Raw genomic sequence first — 14,769 nt, 5'->3', positions numbered from 1 at the left:
AGGGAGGTGGGAAGAGGAGCAGAAAAATCCCGTGGAAAGCAAAGACAGAAGGTGGTTATAGGGGTGGGACCTGCCTCAAGGCTTCAGTTGGGAATTAGGATTTTGCAGGAGAAGACATTCCATGAGAGCAACCATTCCTGGAGCCTGGGACCTGAGCCCCAGGTCTGCTGGCTGGTGCTGCATCCTGTATTGCTGGAAAGAGCTGCTTTTTGCGTAGGAATTTGGGGGGGCAGTTAAGTTGAAGTTTGGCTCGACACATTTCAAACATAATCTGCGTCAGCAGAGCTCCCTGTTCCTGGCCAGGCTCTTCCCTATGGCATTTATCACTCGCTCTGGGTTCCCCTTTTCCCCATAAACAAGGAGTGCAGAACATGTGCCGTTTGTCAACCTGTTTTTCTCTCCTTCTTAGGATTAACTGGAGCATTTATGGGCTTGATATGCATATTCATTAAAAGAATTGAAATATTGTGGAAAAAAAGAAGCTGTCTTTGAGTTAGCACAGCCTTTGGGAATCTGCTAAGTAAGATGCACTTAATTACTTTAGCTATGACTACATCACATTTCACTCGTGTTTCCTCTGAGATGCAAAACATCTTTTCAGCAGAGGCTGGCAAAGCCATCCCAAACCTTTTGCAGCACCTCGTGGTGAGCCTGCTGTGCTGAATGCCTGGGATGGAGAGGGGATCTGACCTGGCTGTCGCAGCCTCTCGTGCTGGTGACGGAGCTGATCACATTTGGAGGGCAGTTATTTAATTACACACGTGCTTCTCTGGGGCTCTGTGGGGATACTGAGTGCTCTGGGGAGGGGAAAGGCGTGAGACCAGAGCTGAGTGAGCCCAGGGCTAGAGTTGCATCCCACAGGACTGGGGGGTTGTTTGCTCTCACAGGAGGAATGTTGCGGTTTTTTACCTTCTTTCACTTCAATTTGCCATCATCCCAGTTTCATTCATCATTTACTTGCCTAATTAGGCCATTTGCTGCAGGGGAGCATCTCAGAATCCTCCTCCTGGGTCTGTCTTCCCTTGGGTCTTTTCTGAAGGGATATCACCTCCTTTGGGTGTCTCGGGGTCCTGCAGCAGGAAGCAGGACTAACCCCTACCCCTTGAGCCAAGGCCATTGTCACCCCCAAGCCTGTGAAAGAAGCTCCAGAGCTTCACACAAACCCCTCACCTTTATTTTCACCCCAAACATTTTACATCTGGAAAACACAAATACCTTTTCCATCACTTGCCCTGTCCAGTCCTGAGGACTCCAGGGAGGGGGATGCAGAGGTGGCAACCTGGGCTGTTGCTTCCAAAACTGCATTTTTTATTTAACTTAAAAAAAAAAAAAGGGAAGTGGAGAGAAATCTGGTGAGTGGCAAATGTTAGGGGCAGTTCCTGCCCCTTCAAACAGTGGTCAGCAGGGTGCCTGTGAGGAGCACAGCTGTGTCCTTCTGCAGAACCTTCTGGATTGGGGGAGAAGAAAAGGAGACTTGGGAGAGGGAGAGAGGGTGTCAGAACCAGCAACATTCAACTAAAATCGTTTTTTTATCATAGAATTGTATAGTGATTTGGGTTGGAAAGGAGTGTTAAAGCTCATCTCATCCCACCCCCCTGCCATGGACAGAGACACCTTCCACCAGCCCAGGTTGCTCCAAGCCCCGTCCAACCTGGCCTTGGACACTTCCAGGGATGGGGCAGCCACAGCTTCTCTGGGCAACCTGTGCCAGTGTTTTACCTACCTTCATTGTAAAAAAACTTCTTCCTTATATATAACCTAAATCAACCTTCTTTTAGTTTAAACCACCCCCCCTTGTCCTCTCACCGCAGGCCCTGATTAAAAGTCTGTCCCCCTCTTTGTTACAGCTCCCTATTCATGATGTAAGGAAATAGGCAGCTGCTTGGGGGGAGGCATGTGGGCCAAGATACCCTTGGAGGGGGGATGTCCCAGGAAAAATGCAGTGTCCACGCTTTTTAAGAGGGGGCCATGGTGGGGTTGTGTCATCAGGAGGCTTCTGCCCGAGTCCTCTGAGCCAGGGCTCAGGTTTCTGGTTTTTTCCTACTAATTTTCAGAAGCATTTGCAGCACGTGGCCCATATCCATAATTGCACTCCTGGACTCGTTCTGCTCTGATGCATAAATAACATGCGCTGTAAAGAAAAAGTGTATGATTACATATTTAATGGATAAACGGAGCCGTTGTGGTCTATTGGCCACATAATAAAAGTTTCCAAAAAAAAAATTGTCTTAATACAGTGTTTCCCCAGGAGACTGCCGTGGCTGAAACGTGAGGGAGCTATTTTAAATTTTAAACATTTTTTTAAGCCACGTTTCATAGCCTTCCCCATTTCTACAACACCCATCTTCTAAACTTTTCTTTCATTTAAATTTAAAATAAGGACAATAAATTATTCTTTTCCTTAGCAGCTGGCAGATCCTCTCCAGCGTGAAAGGTCTGGATTAAGGTGACAAAACCCCAGACAGACGTACCTTTTCCACTGGAATTTGGGAAGCAGCTTGCTGCTCATGCAGCAGAATGGTGCTGAGTCGTTTCCCCACTTTTCATGCCCCTCATCACTGCCTGTCCCACCTTGGCCATTCCCACGACTTTGGCAAATTCAATTGCAAGTGCAGGAATTGCCTCTCTGGTGCCTCCTGTGCTGCCCAAGCCTGGTGTCCATCCCCGTGGCTGCATCACCCTCGATGTCTTTGTGACCAGGATTTCCCACACCGTGGCCAGGAGAGGCCAGAGCTCTGCAATAAGGCACATAATGAGGTTTTAAGGGCACATAAATCTTGCCAGAGCAAAGCCAGCCCTGCAGCCTCCTGGACACCACCAAAGCCAAGGGGAGCAATTCAGAGTGGCCTCTAAGTCAGCCTCAGCCAGGCTCCTCCTGCTGTTGAAATGCAAGACAACATTTAATTCTTGTGAGTTAAATCCCTTCACTTTGTAATTAATACAGAAAAAGGGCAGATCTAGGAAAACTTGTCCCCCTGACACCACTCCTCTGCTGATGGAGAATCCAAAAGAGAGCAGAGCATGCTGTGGGGTGTTGTGTAAAGCTCTTGATTCCTGACCTGCAGCAGCAAATCTAGTTTTGCATTTGGATTTGTTTCCTCTGAAGCCTGCCGAGCCCTCACTGGTCTTCCCTGGGTTTCCTTCTGTGTGTGCTGCTAATGGAGTTGGCAAACCTCCCCTGGTAATGAGAGATCACACCTCAGCAGGCTTATCAGGAATGAAGATTGTTAATAAATAAAGCTCGGGTCTTTAAACTCGTGTTAACGTTAATCAGATTAACATGAAAGAGAAAAAGCCTGGAAAAGAGTTCAGGCAGGGTTTGCCTCCCTCCCATTCCATGGCTGGAGGAGGCTGTGTGGGAGCTGGGCTCTGCCTGTGGCTCTGAGTTCTGCTGCTGGGGGTGACCAGGCAGGGATGGATCCTGGGGGAAAAATTGGGTTTTCATGGAAAATACTACAAACTGGAAATGGAGTCTTGGAGCAACAAACAGCAGGTTTGTCCCCATCTCATACTTGCTTCTTGGTAGACAGGGGGTGGACATGCTGGAAGGAGTTCAGGAGAGGCCACAGAGATGCTCCCAGGACTGGAGCCCCTCTGCTCTGGAGCCAGGCTGGGAGAGCTGGGGGGGTTCACCTGGAGGAGAGAAGACTCCAGGGGAGACCTGAGAGCCCCTTCCAGTGCTTAAAGTCCCTCCAGGAGAGCTGGAGAGGGACTGGGGACAAGGGATGGAGTGACAGGACAAGGGGAATGGCTCTAAGCTTAAAGAGGGCAAGGTTAGATGAGAATTAAGTTCTTCTCCGTGAGGGTGGGGAGGCCCTGGCACAGGTTGCCCAGAGAAGCTGGGGCTGCCCCATCCCTGGAAGTGTCCAAGGCCAGGTTGGACGACGCTTGGAGCAACCTGAGCTAGTGGAAGGTGTCCCTGCCCATGGCAGAGTTTGAAATGAGATGACCTTTAAGTTCCCTTCCCACCCAAACCAATCCAGGACTCTGTGATTGCTGCTGCTCCCTCCTGACCCAGCCACTTGAACTTTGGTTTATGCCGTGGCACGGGGAATATACACTTCACAAGATATTTTTATTACGTCTAATGCAGCATTCAGCATTCCTTATTAGACACACACATATATATATATGTTTCATTTCTTCTTCCAATCTTTCAAGGGCAGTGGGCTCAGCAGCCTCAGGAGGCAGCGCTTGTGCCTGCGGCCTGTGCCGTGTCCGTGTGTCCCTGCAGCTGTGTGTCATTAGTCACCTTTCAGTCCCATCAGATGTTCCCCCTCTCTCCCATTATGAGAACAGATTAATGGGCATTAGGAAACTCCACATTTTTGGGGACAACTCTGTCACGTGGCCTCTTCCCCTCATCTCTTACCTCCACACGTGCACACACATACGTCGCTTCTGGCTCCTTCCCTCACTGGGAGATCTTAACAAGCAGCTCATAATGGTTTTTTTCCCTTGTCTGGACTCTTTTTTCCTTTATTTTATTTTCTACATTCATTTTGAGTGGGATTGGAACAGATTGTAATATTTAAAAATGGAAGAGTCATCTTGAGATGGAGGTGGTGGCCACCAGCAGATCTTGCTTCCGCACCTTGGGGTCCAGTCCAGGGAGAGCTTGGACCCCCTTCCAGTCCCTAAGTGCCCCAAGAGAGCTGCACAAGGGCCAGGAGTGACAGGGCAAAGGGGAATGGCTTTAACCTGAAAGAGGGCAGGGTTAGATGGGATATTGGGAAGAAATTCTTCCCTGGGAGGGTGGGGAGGCCCTGGCACAGGTTGCCCAGAGAAGCTGTGGCTGCCCCATCCCTGGAAGTGTCCAAGGCCAGGTTGGACAGGGTTTTAAGCAACCTAGTGTAGTGGGAAGTGTCCCTCCCCATGGTGGGGGGTGGAATGGGATGATCTTTAACTTTCCTTCCAACCCAAACAATTTGATGATTCTGTGGTTCTGTGTTGTGACAGAAGCTTGGGGCTTCTGGAGCTTGGGGATGTGCAAACCTCTGCTTTGAGGGTGGTGTCACAGCTTTGGGCAGATTGATGTGGTGGGAGCAGGGACCTGGGGCTTCCACTGGTGTCTCTTGTGCTTTCTTGTTCCTAGGTTTAACCCCAGTAGCACAAGTGACCCAACAGCCCTGCAGAGGGTGCAGGGGGGCTTGGTTGTGGTACCTTCAGATACTCAGACGAGCAGATATCGTCTTCATCTCTGCAGTTACTAAATGTCAACACCAAGTATTGCTCAGAAAGACCATGTTTGGGATACACAGCTTCTGATGCTGCATTCCTGATGTACCAGGGCTTGTCCCCAGATACCCTGGCACAACATGTGCCTGTGCTTAGCCATGGCCTCACATAGCAGCAGCAAAGCTTGGCCCCAGAAATGCCCAGTAAACTGCAGTGCCATCCCTTCTCCTGGCAATGTGGCCAAAAATTGCTCACTTATGAACATTTTGGTTTTATATCCCTGGTAGATGCCAGGCACCAGTGGTCCCTAAGGCAGGCAGGGGCACCTCTTGGGCACACAGACCTATGTACAGAGGTGATTTAGGACCTCTGCAATGCTCATGGGCAGGGGGATGGCAGGAGCAGAGCCCTGGGGACACAGCGCTCAGCTCTTGCTCTTGGCTTTTTTTGGTAGGGGAGCACGAGGAAGAATCTCTCCCAGCCACGGGGGACAATTTAAACAATAAATCCATCAGAGCTCGTCTTGAAGTGATTTGACGGCGTAACAAATCCGCAAGTACATTTTGTAATGACGAGGTGATCTTCTCCCCACTCAGATCCAGGAGATGGTCCACTCGGACGCCGCATCCTACGATTCCAACCGCCAAGTGCCCCTGCTCAACCGCCCCGGGATGCTGGCCGGCCCCATGAGCGCCCTCAGCCAGTCCCAGCTCATCTCCCAGATGGGGATGAGGAGTGGTGTCGCTCACGGCTCCCCCTCACCCCCGGGAAGCAAGTCTGCTACACCATCTCCCTCCAGCTCTACTCAGGAAGAGGAGACGGAGTCACATTACAAGGTACGTGCCCTGTTTTATGGAGGGACGTTCTTCAGCGAGGGGTAAATCGTGCTAAATAGGCTTTTATTTTGAATATATAGAGTGGGAGACTTCCCCAAGGATGAAGTGACTTGCTTCCAGCCTAGGGTGAGATGGGAGCTGGGCTTCTCCCTCCACATTTTACCAGATCCATCCAGCTGCAGAGTTTCTTCTTACGAGGATTTTGAGGAGCAAAGCAGGTTCAGGGCTGAGGGTCCTGCAAATGCTTGAGGCAAAATTAGATTTCTAGTGGTGGGTAGAGGAGACTAAAACAGGGAAGAAAAATATCCCATGGTGGGATTTAACTGAGCTCACCGGACGTGGCTTGCTAAGGTAAAAAACCCCAGAAATTAAAAGAGGAAGAGTCTTTTAGTTCACCCAGGTGGTGTTTTAAGTAGTCAGCAATGTCTCAGTGGTCTCTACAGCCAACACAACTGCTGCTGAGCATGGCATGAACAAACCCAAGGAATTCCTAGGGTTTGGGGCACATCTTGGTTGTTGCTCATCTCTCTCAAAATGCACCAGGAGAGCAAACAACACGTGCTGTGCTCCAGGAGTCTGCAGCTGTTGTTTATTGAGGGCAAACTCCAACAATTGCTGTGTTGCTGCCTCAATACCTGGTGTGTCTCTGTGCCTTTGATTAAAGCCTGTCATGGAAAACCCTCTCCTGGAAGGTGCTGACCGAAGGCACTGGGGTTGTAACCTTGTCCCACTAAAACTGACTGTTGTGACAGGATTTGAATGTATAACCAGAGCAGCAAACAGTGCAGGCACTGGAAAACTAGGAAAATGCTAGGACTGAGCAAAATCCTTTCCCTTTCTGTGGAAATCCAGGAAGATGGATTCCCATCAATCCTGTAGTTCTTCATCCATTGGCAGGTTTCACTTTAGACTGGGGCATTTCAAAGCAGAGAGCAAACGTGGATGCAAAAGCAGCTTCAGTGGAATACAGCTGTAAAAAGAAGGGATACACATGTTTTAAAATAGATGGAGTTTTTCAAACTCTCTGATTCCATGTCTGGGGTGCACTACAGGCTGGGTTATGCTGCTGGACCCCACAGTCTGCCATCTCCCAAAGCCTGTGTCACACGGCTCCAGGCAATGACCTGGGAGCTGAAATATTTCATATCAGCAGAAAATTAGTTTCAGCTTAGTGACACACCAGGTTCTCTCTCTGCCTCCATCAGCATCACCAAGCATTTCCTCCCAGCCAGCCAGGAGTCCCTGGAGCTTTGGGGTTGCACCTTCTGTTCTTGAGCCGGTGGTGCCCGTGGGAATAGGAAGAATTTGGAGACGTCCAAATTTCCAGAGATCAGGATTTTTCCTAATCCTTAAGGCAAGCCCCCTCATTTTTTCTGCCCTGTAAACTCCCCAGGTGGGACAGGAGTGATGTGTTTGATGGAGGAGGAGACCCTAAATGTCAGGAAAGCAGCAGAGCTGTGTTGTGGCCTGCAGGTTTCTGTTTGCTTTCTCTGTCTGCACAGCTGCTGCATTCACCCACCAGTCATTTTTCATGTGGCCATTAAGGGCTTTTCTGCAACAGGTCATCAAAGCAACATCTAACAAGCAGAAATTCATCTTGTGAGGAAGAAGGTCACACATTAAAGAAATGGATCTGATGCCAGCAATTACTTCAGGTCCAGCAGGTCCTCTGAGCCAGGGACTTTATGATTTTAGGAGGTCTCCCAGCCCCACTGGTGCATTTACTTGCTTCACTGCTTTGGGGTACCCATGCATGGGAAGGAGAGGTTGTTACAGCTCAAATTCCAGCTGGATTAGTGGTCGCCCTCCACAGTTATTAAAATCACAGTGTCCATGGGGTTTCAGCTCTTCATGGGTTCAACATCTAAGAAGGCACTGAGGTTATGGGATCATATCTGTCACCAGGGAATTGCCCCACATCTGTCCACATCTGGTGTCAAACAGACCTTCTGCTGCCTCTCCAGGGCAAGTCCATACTCTTCATCCTGTTACTCGAGCCTTCATGGTCCCTTTGACCATGGGGGATGACCCTTGGGGATGACCCTTGGGGATGCTCTGGGACCACAAGGCTCTGCCTCATTGGGGTTTGGTTTAGCCATGAATATGGCTTAGGTTGTTCAAGCATCTTTTAAGGTCCAGGGCCAGGCTGTTGTCTCATCCCAGCTGCATCACAGCTGGAAAACCCCATGAAAAACAGGCAAAGTCCTGATCTGCTCTGCTCCCTCCTGGGCACTGACAGCTCCTGGCAGCCTCACAGCGTCTGTTTTCCATGAATCCCACGTGCTCTTTGGTGCTGCCTGAGCAGGACTGGCTATAAACCTGCCTGGGGTTGTGTTGGTCCTGTTCCAGCTCCTGGGCTTGGTCGGTGGCTGTGAGGGAGGAGGTTCCCCTGTAGCATTTCAGTGAATCAAATGGGATCACAGTTATTTAAAATACCATCTCACTTCCTAATGGGCTGAAGCCCTGTCATGCATTTTTTTTTCATCCTAATAAGCTGGCCTTTCACCTCCAGGCCTCCCATTCAAGCCCAATTGGACAATTTTAAATTAAATGCAATTTTTTTGAGCTCACTGCTCATTCACTAATGGTCACTGTTTGACAAATGTCACTGCACTGATACTGAAATTAATGGCCAGTCAAGAGCTGCTGAGCGGGGAACAGGAGCACTGCTGCCCTTTCCTCCCCATGCCTGCCCTGTGCCAGCTAAAGAGAAACCTCTTAAATCCTGGCACTGCCCAGTACGTGGTTAAATCAACAAATCCATCAGGAGAAGAGGCTGTTTACTCCCAGCTCAGCGGGAGGAAGTGTGTTAACAACATCTTGGTGTTTAGACCTGTGTCTTTTTAAGAGATACAACAACCTGTGCAGCTGGTGGAGCAGGGAGTGACACAGTTGGGTACTGGCTGAGCACTCAGTGCTTGAGCTCGGGGTCTGCAGGTGGAGGGGCTGGTGCCCCATTTGCCCTCCTGGGTGCAGAGATCCAGCCTGCAGGCAGTGGTTTTGTTCTCTGCCGTGTTTAACCTCCAGTGTATTTAGTTTTTCCTTCACTGTAAAATAAGGATAATGGTGCTTTCCTGTAGCGTGAGCTTTCACTGACCACACGTAATGTGTTAACAGCTTTGATGGATGTCCAAGTGCTTTCTAGGGGTGTTTTCCTTCTCACACCCTCACTTGGAGACTTCTGCACTCCCTTTTATTTCATAGAATCGTGGAATATCCTGAGCTGGAAGGGACCCACAGTGATCATCAAGTTCAACTCCTGGCCCTGCCCAGGAGACCCCAACAATCCCACCCTGGCCCCCAGAGTGTTGTCCAAACCCTCCTGGAGCTCCTGGAGCAAGGCTTCTGGGAGCCTTGGGGCCATGCCCACTGCCCTGGGGAGCCTGGTCAGTGCCAACCACCCTCTGGGGGAAGAACCTTTTCCTAACACATTGCACAGGTATCCTGATAGAGGCCGATGTAGGATCTTCTTTCTGTGCTACCTTCACTGGAAGCATCCCTGTTTCCTGACCTGCTCTTCTACTTCCCAGCCCAGTGGCAGCATCTTGTGCTGAGCAGCCACAAAGTCCAGCTCCTGTTGCCTTTGTCCTGCTCCCCTTGGTTCCAGCACCCTCAGGGCACTGAGCATGGGTACAGCCAGACCTGGTCATCCAGCTGCACCCAGATGGGTTGTAAAGAGTGAACAGCACATGCAAAGCATTTAATTCATAAGATTAAAACAGTTCCATTCCTGGATATTTTTCCTGGGAAGGGGTACATACGTGCTAGCAGAGTGAAGCAAATTTTGGATGGCCTCAGTGTGATGGTTAATGTGATGCTGGTGCTGCTTGGTCAGTGCTCACAGTCCTCCTGGGAATGGGGACACTGAGCCACTGGCACACACGTGGATAAGGGAAATCAGGAGCAGCTTGCAAAGGGGGCTTATTGGGGTGGAAATCAGAAACCATTTGGAAGCCAACTTCGGAAAAATTCATGGACAGGTAAAGGGATATGGCTGGGAAGCAAAGCATGTGGAGAGGTCCCAGAAAAGTATCAAGGAGTGAGTGAGCTTGTGGTGCCAGGGAGGAGGAGGGGGAAGGAGGGTGACCAAGGGTGAGTGCCTGGAAAGCCCTACTCTTGGAGCAGATGCAAAGGGATGAACCCAGGCTGTGAGCTGGTCTGAGTGGAGTCACCAAGCCAGGCTCAGGCACCCACCAGCAGTTTGTGTAATGATCCAAGAGGCTCCTGGGGCCAAAGAGACCCCGAGGGCTGCTGCCTCCCTCTCTCCATGCTGGGATCCCTCCCCTTGCCATTCCCCCTCTCATCTCCTTGGCTGTAGCAGGGACTTGTATCTGACCACTCCCAGCTGACTGCTATGGTTCATCTCATGGTTTTGCAGGCTACTGGAGAGAAAAGACCATCAACAGACCTGGGCAAAAAGCCCAAAAGCCAAAAGAAGAAGAAAAAGAAGGACCCCAATGAGCCCCAGAAACCTGTGTCAGCCTACGCCCTGTTTTTCAGAGACACACAGGCAGCAATCAAAGGGCAAAACCCCAATGCCACCTTCGGAGACGTGTCCAAAATTGTGGCATCCATGTGGGACAGTTTGGGAGAAGAACAAAAACAGGTGAGTGACTGATTTATTTACTTTTTTTTTTTTTCTTTCTGCCGTTGAAATGTGTTTTTCCATGGCACAGAGCATCTCCCCAGGCACGTTCAGAGCATGGCCAGGCTGGAGTGTGTGGTCAGGAACAGAGGCTGTGTTCAGGAGCAGTGCTGAAGTGCCAACTGTGGAAAAATTGCTGTTGTTGCATTGGGAAGAGCAAATTTTTATGACAACTAATTATTCTTGATAAGTTCATACTCTGCAAAACCATCAATGGCCTTTCCCTGACCTGAAGTTTTACAGCCTTAGATGAGAGATGGGTTTGTGTTTGCTTATTTACTTACAAGGAGTGACAGTACACTGGCTAAACACTATTAACTCCCTATATTGCTGCCTTCAAATCCAACGGTCAGGCTTTAAAACCTTGGGAAAGAGATGTCTGGAGTGGCCTCACAGAGGAAACCTTCCTGCCCCAAAGCTGTCAGCCACTCTCCCTTTGCTTCACAGGGAGAATTCTGTGTCCTGCTTTCACTGTTTTGTTGCTGCTGAGTCTGTTACAAAAGCCTGTAATTGCTTGTTGCCTATTGAGAGAACCCCAGGGAACACTTCCTGGAGCAAGGATGGCTTTTTATCAAGCAGAGTGAGATCTGACACTGTGAGATGTGTCCTGGATCCAAACAGGCTTTGTCTGGGAGCCCTTCTCCTAGAGCCTGGCTGCCAGCTCCTGTTGGGTGTCCATGGCCAGCATTGGAAGCACCTATGTCTGGAAAAGGAGCAGCAGGGAGGAAAAAAGCCATTAAGCTGGAATTCATACTAGGAAATAGCCTTGCTTTCCACCCCACATCATGTTGGGAATACGAGCAAGGCATCTTCTGGGATGGCAGCCCTTCTGCTGCTCCATTTGGAGTCTCCATTCTGTGCAAAGTGGTGCTCTGATGTTCTCGTGATCCTCCCTTTTCTCCTCTTTGGCTGGATCCCTGGTGGGTCATGCAGGCAGGAGTTCCTCACGCTGAAGAGGGGAGGAAGGTCCCTGCTTGTGCAGCAGGGTGACCCCAGCCCCAGGGTGACCCCAGCCCCAGGCAGCTGCTGGGCAGGGTCTGGGTTTGGGTTGTTGGGGCAGGGTGTGGAGGTTCAGGAGCGTGGACAAGCTTTCTGTCACCTCTTTCTCCTGCTTTCATCCCTCCCAAACTCTCGTTCTGCCTCTGCCTTGCTCTGCCTGGTTACCAATGTCTCTGCAGTTTGGGCACTGAGCTCGGCTGCAACTGTGGCTCAGAGAATGGAAGCACTGGTGCGACCCTGACTCAGCTCAGTGCAAATGCTCAGCTCTTAATTAACAGCAGGGATTAAACCAGCCCGTTTATCTTCCCTGCTAACTCTCCCTCCTTCTCTTTTATGAGCTTGCAGCAGCCTTGCCATCTCTTTACACACGCTTTCTAAGTGGCTCCATTTCTCCCTCTGTAATTGATTTAATTAAGTCATTTGTTCCTTGTCTGAATGCTTAAATATTAACTTCCTGGCTTTGTCTCCAGCTGGATACTTCTCTCCCACAACAGTTACCTCCCTGCCCGGGACTCTGGCTGGAGGGACTCTATTTATCTTTGGCTCTGGGACTGTGTGGCTGATTTGTGCAGTGTGGCACGTTCACTCTTGAAGTGTCTGGCTGCAGGAGAGTTTATTTAGTCCCTGTTTGCTTTCCTCCACCAGCATCCCCAGACAAGTTTTTCTTTTTTTTTTAGATTCACAAGGCAATGCAATGGAAAGGGAAAAAGGAAGAGAAAATTCAAAAAGCGTTAACAAAATGTCTTTAATGTGTGAACAGAAGTGCCTGGGCTGTGCTGTAGATCTTTCCTGCTGAGGGCTCCAGGACAGGGTGCACACATTCCCAAGGAAGGCAGGCAGCCCATGCTGAGAGCTCTCCTGGCACATCTGGAGAGGGGACAGGGTTGGAGCAAGACAGCCACGTGCCACTGGCCAAAATCCTGCAGGGACCTGGGAGTCCAGATTCCCACATGGCTGTGCCAAATCATGGCTCAGCTCATTGCCAGGCAGGAGCATCATGCTCTGGGAAGGAGCAGGAATCTTTCATCGGGGACACTGCTCTTAGCTTTGTTGGCAGCAGTGGCTTCATGTGCTCACTGCAGAGAGCAGTGCAGAGGACAGGCTGGGGAACAGCCAGTACAGGGATGGCACAGCAGGCAAGCGAGAGCCAAATCTGGGCGTTCTGCCTCAATTATGACCAAGGCTTTAGTTCAAGAACACTTCCCCTCTTCCTCACATGAGAAAAGAGGGTGGATTTGAGGCTGTAGGATCCATCTGGAGCTTGTCCCACGCTTGGATCTCCCTCAGCCCCCAAGGTGCTCATGGTGGGGCTGGGGCATCCCATCTCCAGAGGGGCAACATGCAGAGCCCAGCCCCACCAGGCATTATTACCAGTTGTTTCCATCTCTGCAATTTCTGCTTCAGATGACTTTTACAAACCTTGTTCTTCACTTTCCAGTGGGCCCAGAGTTTCCTCAGTCCTGGACATGTTTTAGTTCCTGCCTTGTGGGAGAGCAGCAGGCAGGGAGCAACAAGGGAGGGGCTTCAAGGGAAGCTGGTCCATAAACCCACCTGCAGCCGAGGTGTTCTGGGCTTGTGATTCCCCTGGCACATGTCCTGCTGTCCCTGCACTGTGTCCATCAATCATCCCATCACAGGGGTTGCACAGAGGTGGAGTTGCCACCATGCCAGTGCCAAAGGGATGAGGAAAGCCCAGTGCTGGTGGCTTGTAGCCACGCTAGCCAGTGCCCTGGACTGGGGTGGATTGCTCTGTGCCCCCTCCAGAACCTCAGCCCCTCTCCAAGGACGCTACATGGAGCATTTCTGCTGTCAGCAGTGAGATGCCACCCCTTTGCCAGGTAGCCCTGCCCAGCACATGGAGGGTTAATCCTCTGCCATTTGTGCTGCTAATGATTATATGCACTGTAATATCAAAGCTGTAGCTATTTATTTGCCATTGAGCAGGTGCTGCTGCTCCCACAAAGCAAATTTGCTTTCTCCTCCTGATGAAACAAGCAAAATAAAGGTTGCTCACGTCCCATTTCAGATATGTTTTTTTCCCTGTGCACCAGCTGAAAGACAAACACAGAGAGGGAACCAGAATGCATATTATGCAAGAAACCATATAATCTAGGAGCATCTTTGATTTGGCTGCTGCTGTCACAGACATGCATTTCACAGAGAGGCTTTTCCCCCCCCCTTTCCTTTTGTTCTTACTGGTTTATCATTTGTGCCTTTGTCATTTTGTTCCTTCTTCTCAGCCTCTTCACAATGAATCTTCATTTTCCCTCTGACACACTTGTATCTAAATTTCCTTATTTCCTGCCTTTTTTTATTTATATCTGTTGCCTGGTGATTTGATCATGCTGTGGAATACAGGATTAGCAATCTCCGTGTCCTTGGGTACTGCTCAAGGACACCTGTTCTGCAAAGCTCCGTTTTCTTCCCCATTTTAACCCCTTCCAGCGTGTGGAACAGTAATAAATAACAATACCTTGAAATATCTCCAGCTCTGCGTTGGCAGGACATTGTAATCTTCATTCTTCAACAGCTGGCGTGGCCCTTTCTAAGAAGCTTACACGGGAATCTGAAGAATGTGACTCGGGGAAAAAAAAATATTAATACATCCTCTTTGAACTTTGCAAATAGTTTAGCAGCTGTTCCTGCAGAGATAGCTTAGACTCTGCTGGAGAGGGAAATGCTAATTCAGCCATTAGCATCAAATGGGGTACCTGTCCTAGGAATCTGCCTGCAGCTCCGGGTCCCAGCTCCAGGCTCCCAGAATCCTGTGCCTCCTGTGCTGGGAGTTTTTTTCATTAGCAGATCTCAACCCGGCAAGGTTTAAAAGGGCTGCCTGATCTGACAGAAATTAGAGGAATTTGAGGACTAGATTGGAGCAAACTCTGCTAATTCACTAGGAAGGATTTTTCCCTGGCATGGGTGGAATGCTGGCAGGCTGGTCCCGGTCCATGCCACCCTCAGCCCCCTCATCTCCCTCCACAGGGCCACCAGCAGTGCCATCTCTGCTCAAGAGCTGGTGACACCAGCCCTGGTGGCTGTCCTCCCTCAGGGGGATTTCCTGTGGGTGGTAAGCCTGGAAACTCTCTGGAGTGTATTGAGGAGTCACTGGTG

At 50.0% G+C, this 14,769-nt stretch overlaps 1 protein-coding gene across 1 annotated transcript in view; it reads left to right on the top strand.

Moving 5' to 3' along the window:
• Positions 1–14,769, top strand: part of TOX2 (TOX high mobility group box family member 2) — a 152,145-nt gene that overhangs the window by 122,190 nt on the left and 15,186 nt on the right. The window contains exons 4-5 of the mRNA XM_017837152.1: positions 5,775–6,014; positions 10,393–10,620. Of these exons, the coding sequence (XP_017692641.1) occupies positions 5,775–6,014; positions 10,393–10,620 (468 nt within the window). The remainder of the gene's footprint in view (positions 1–5,774; positions 6,015–10,392; positions 10,621–14,769) is intronic.

Source organism: Lepidothrix coronata, unplaced genomic scaffold (genome assembly GCF_001604755.1).
Source record: "Lepidothrix coronata isolate B3197 unplaced genomic scaffold, Lepidothrix_coronata-1.0 Scaffold293, whole genome shotgun sequence".
Lineage (NCBI taxonomy): Eukaryota > Metazoa > Chordata > Aves > Passeriformes > Pipridae > Lepidothrix > Lepidothrix coronata.
Note: the sequence above shows the minus strand (reverse complement) of the source record. Positions and strands in the feature narration are given on the sequence as shown.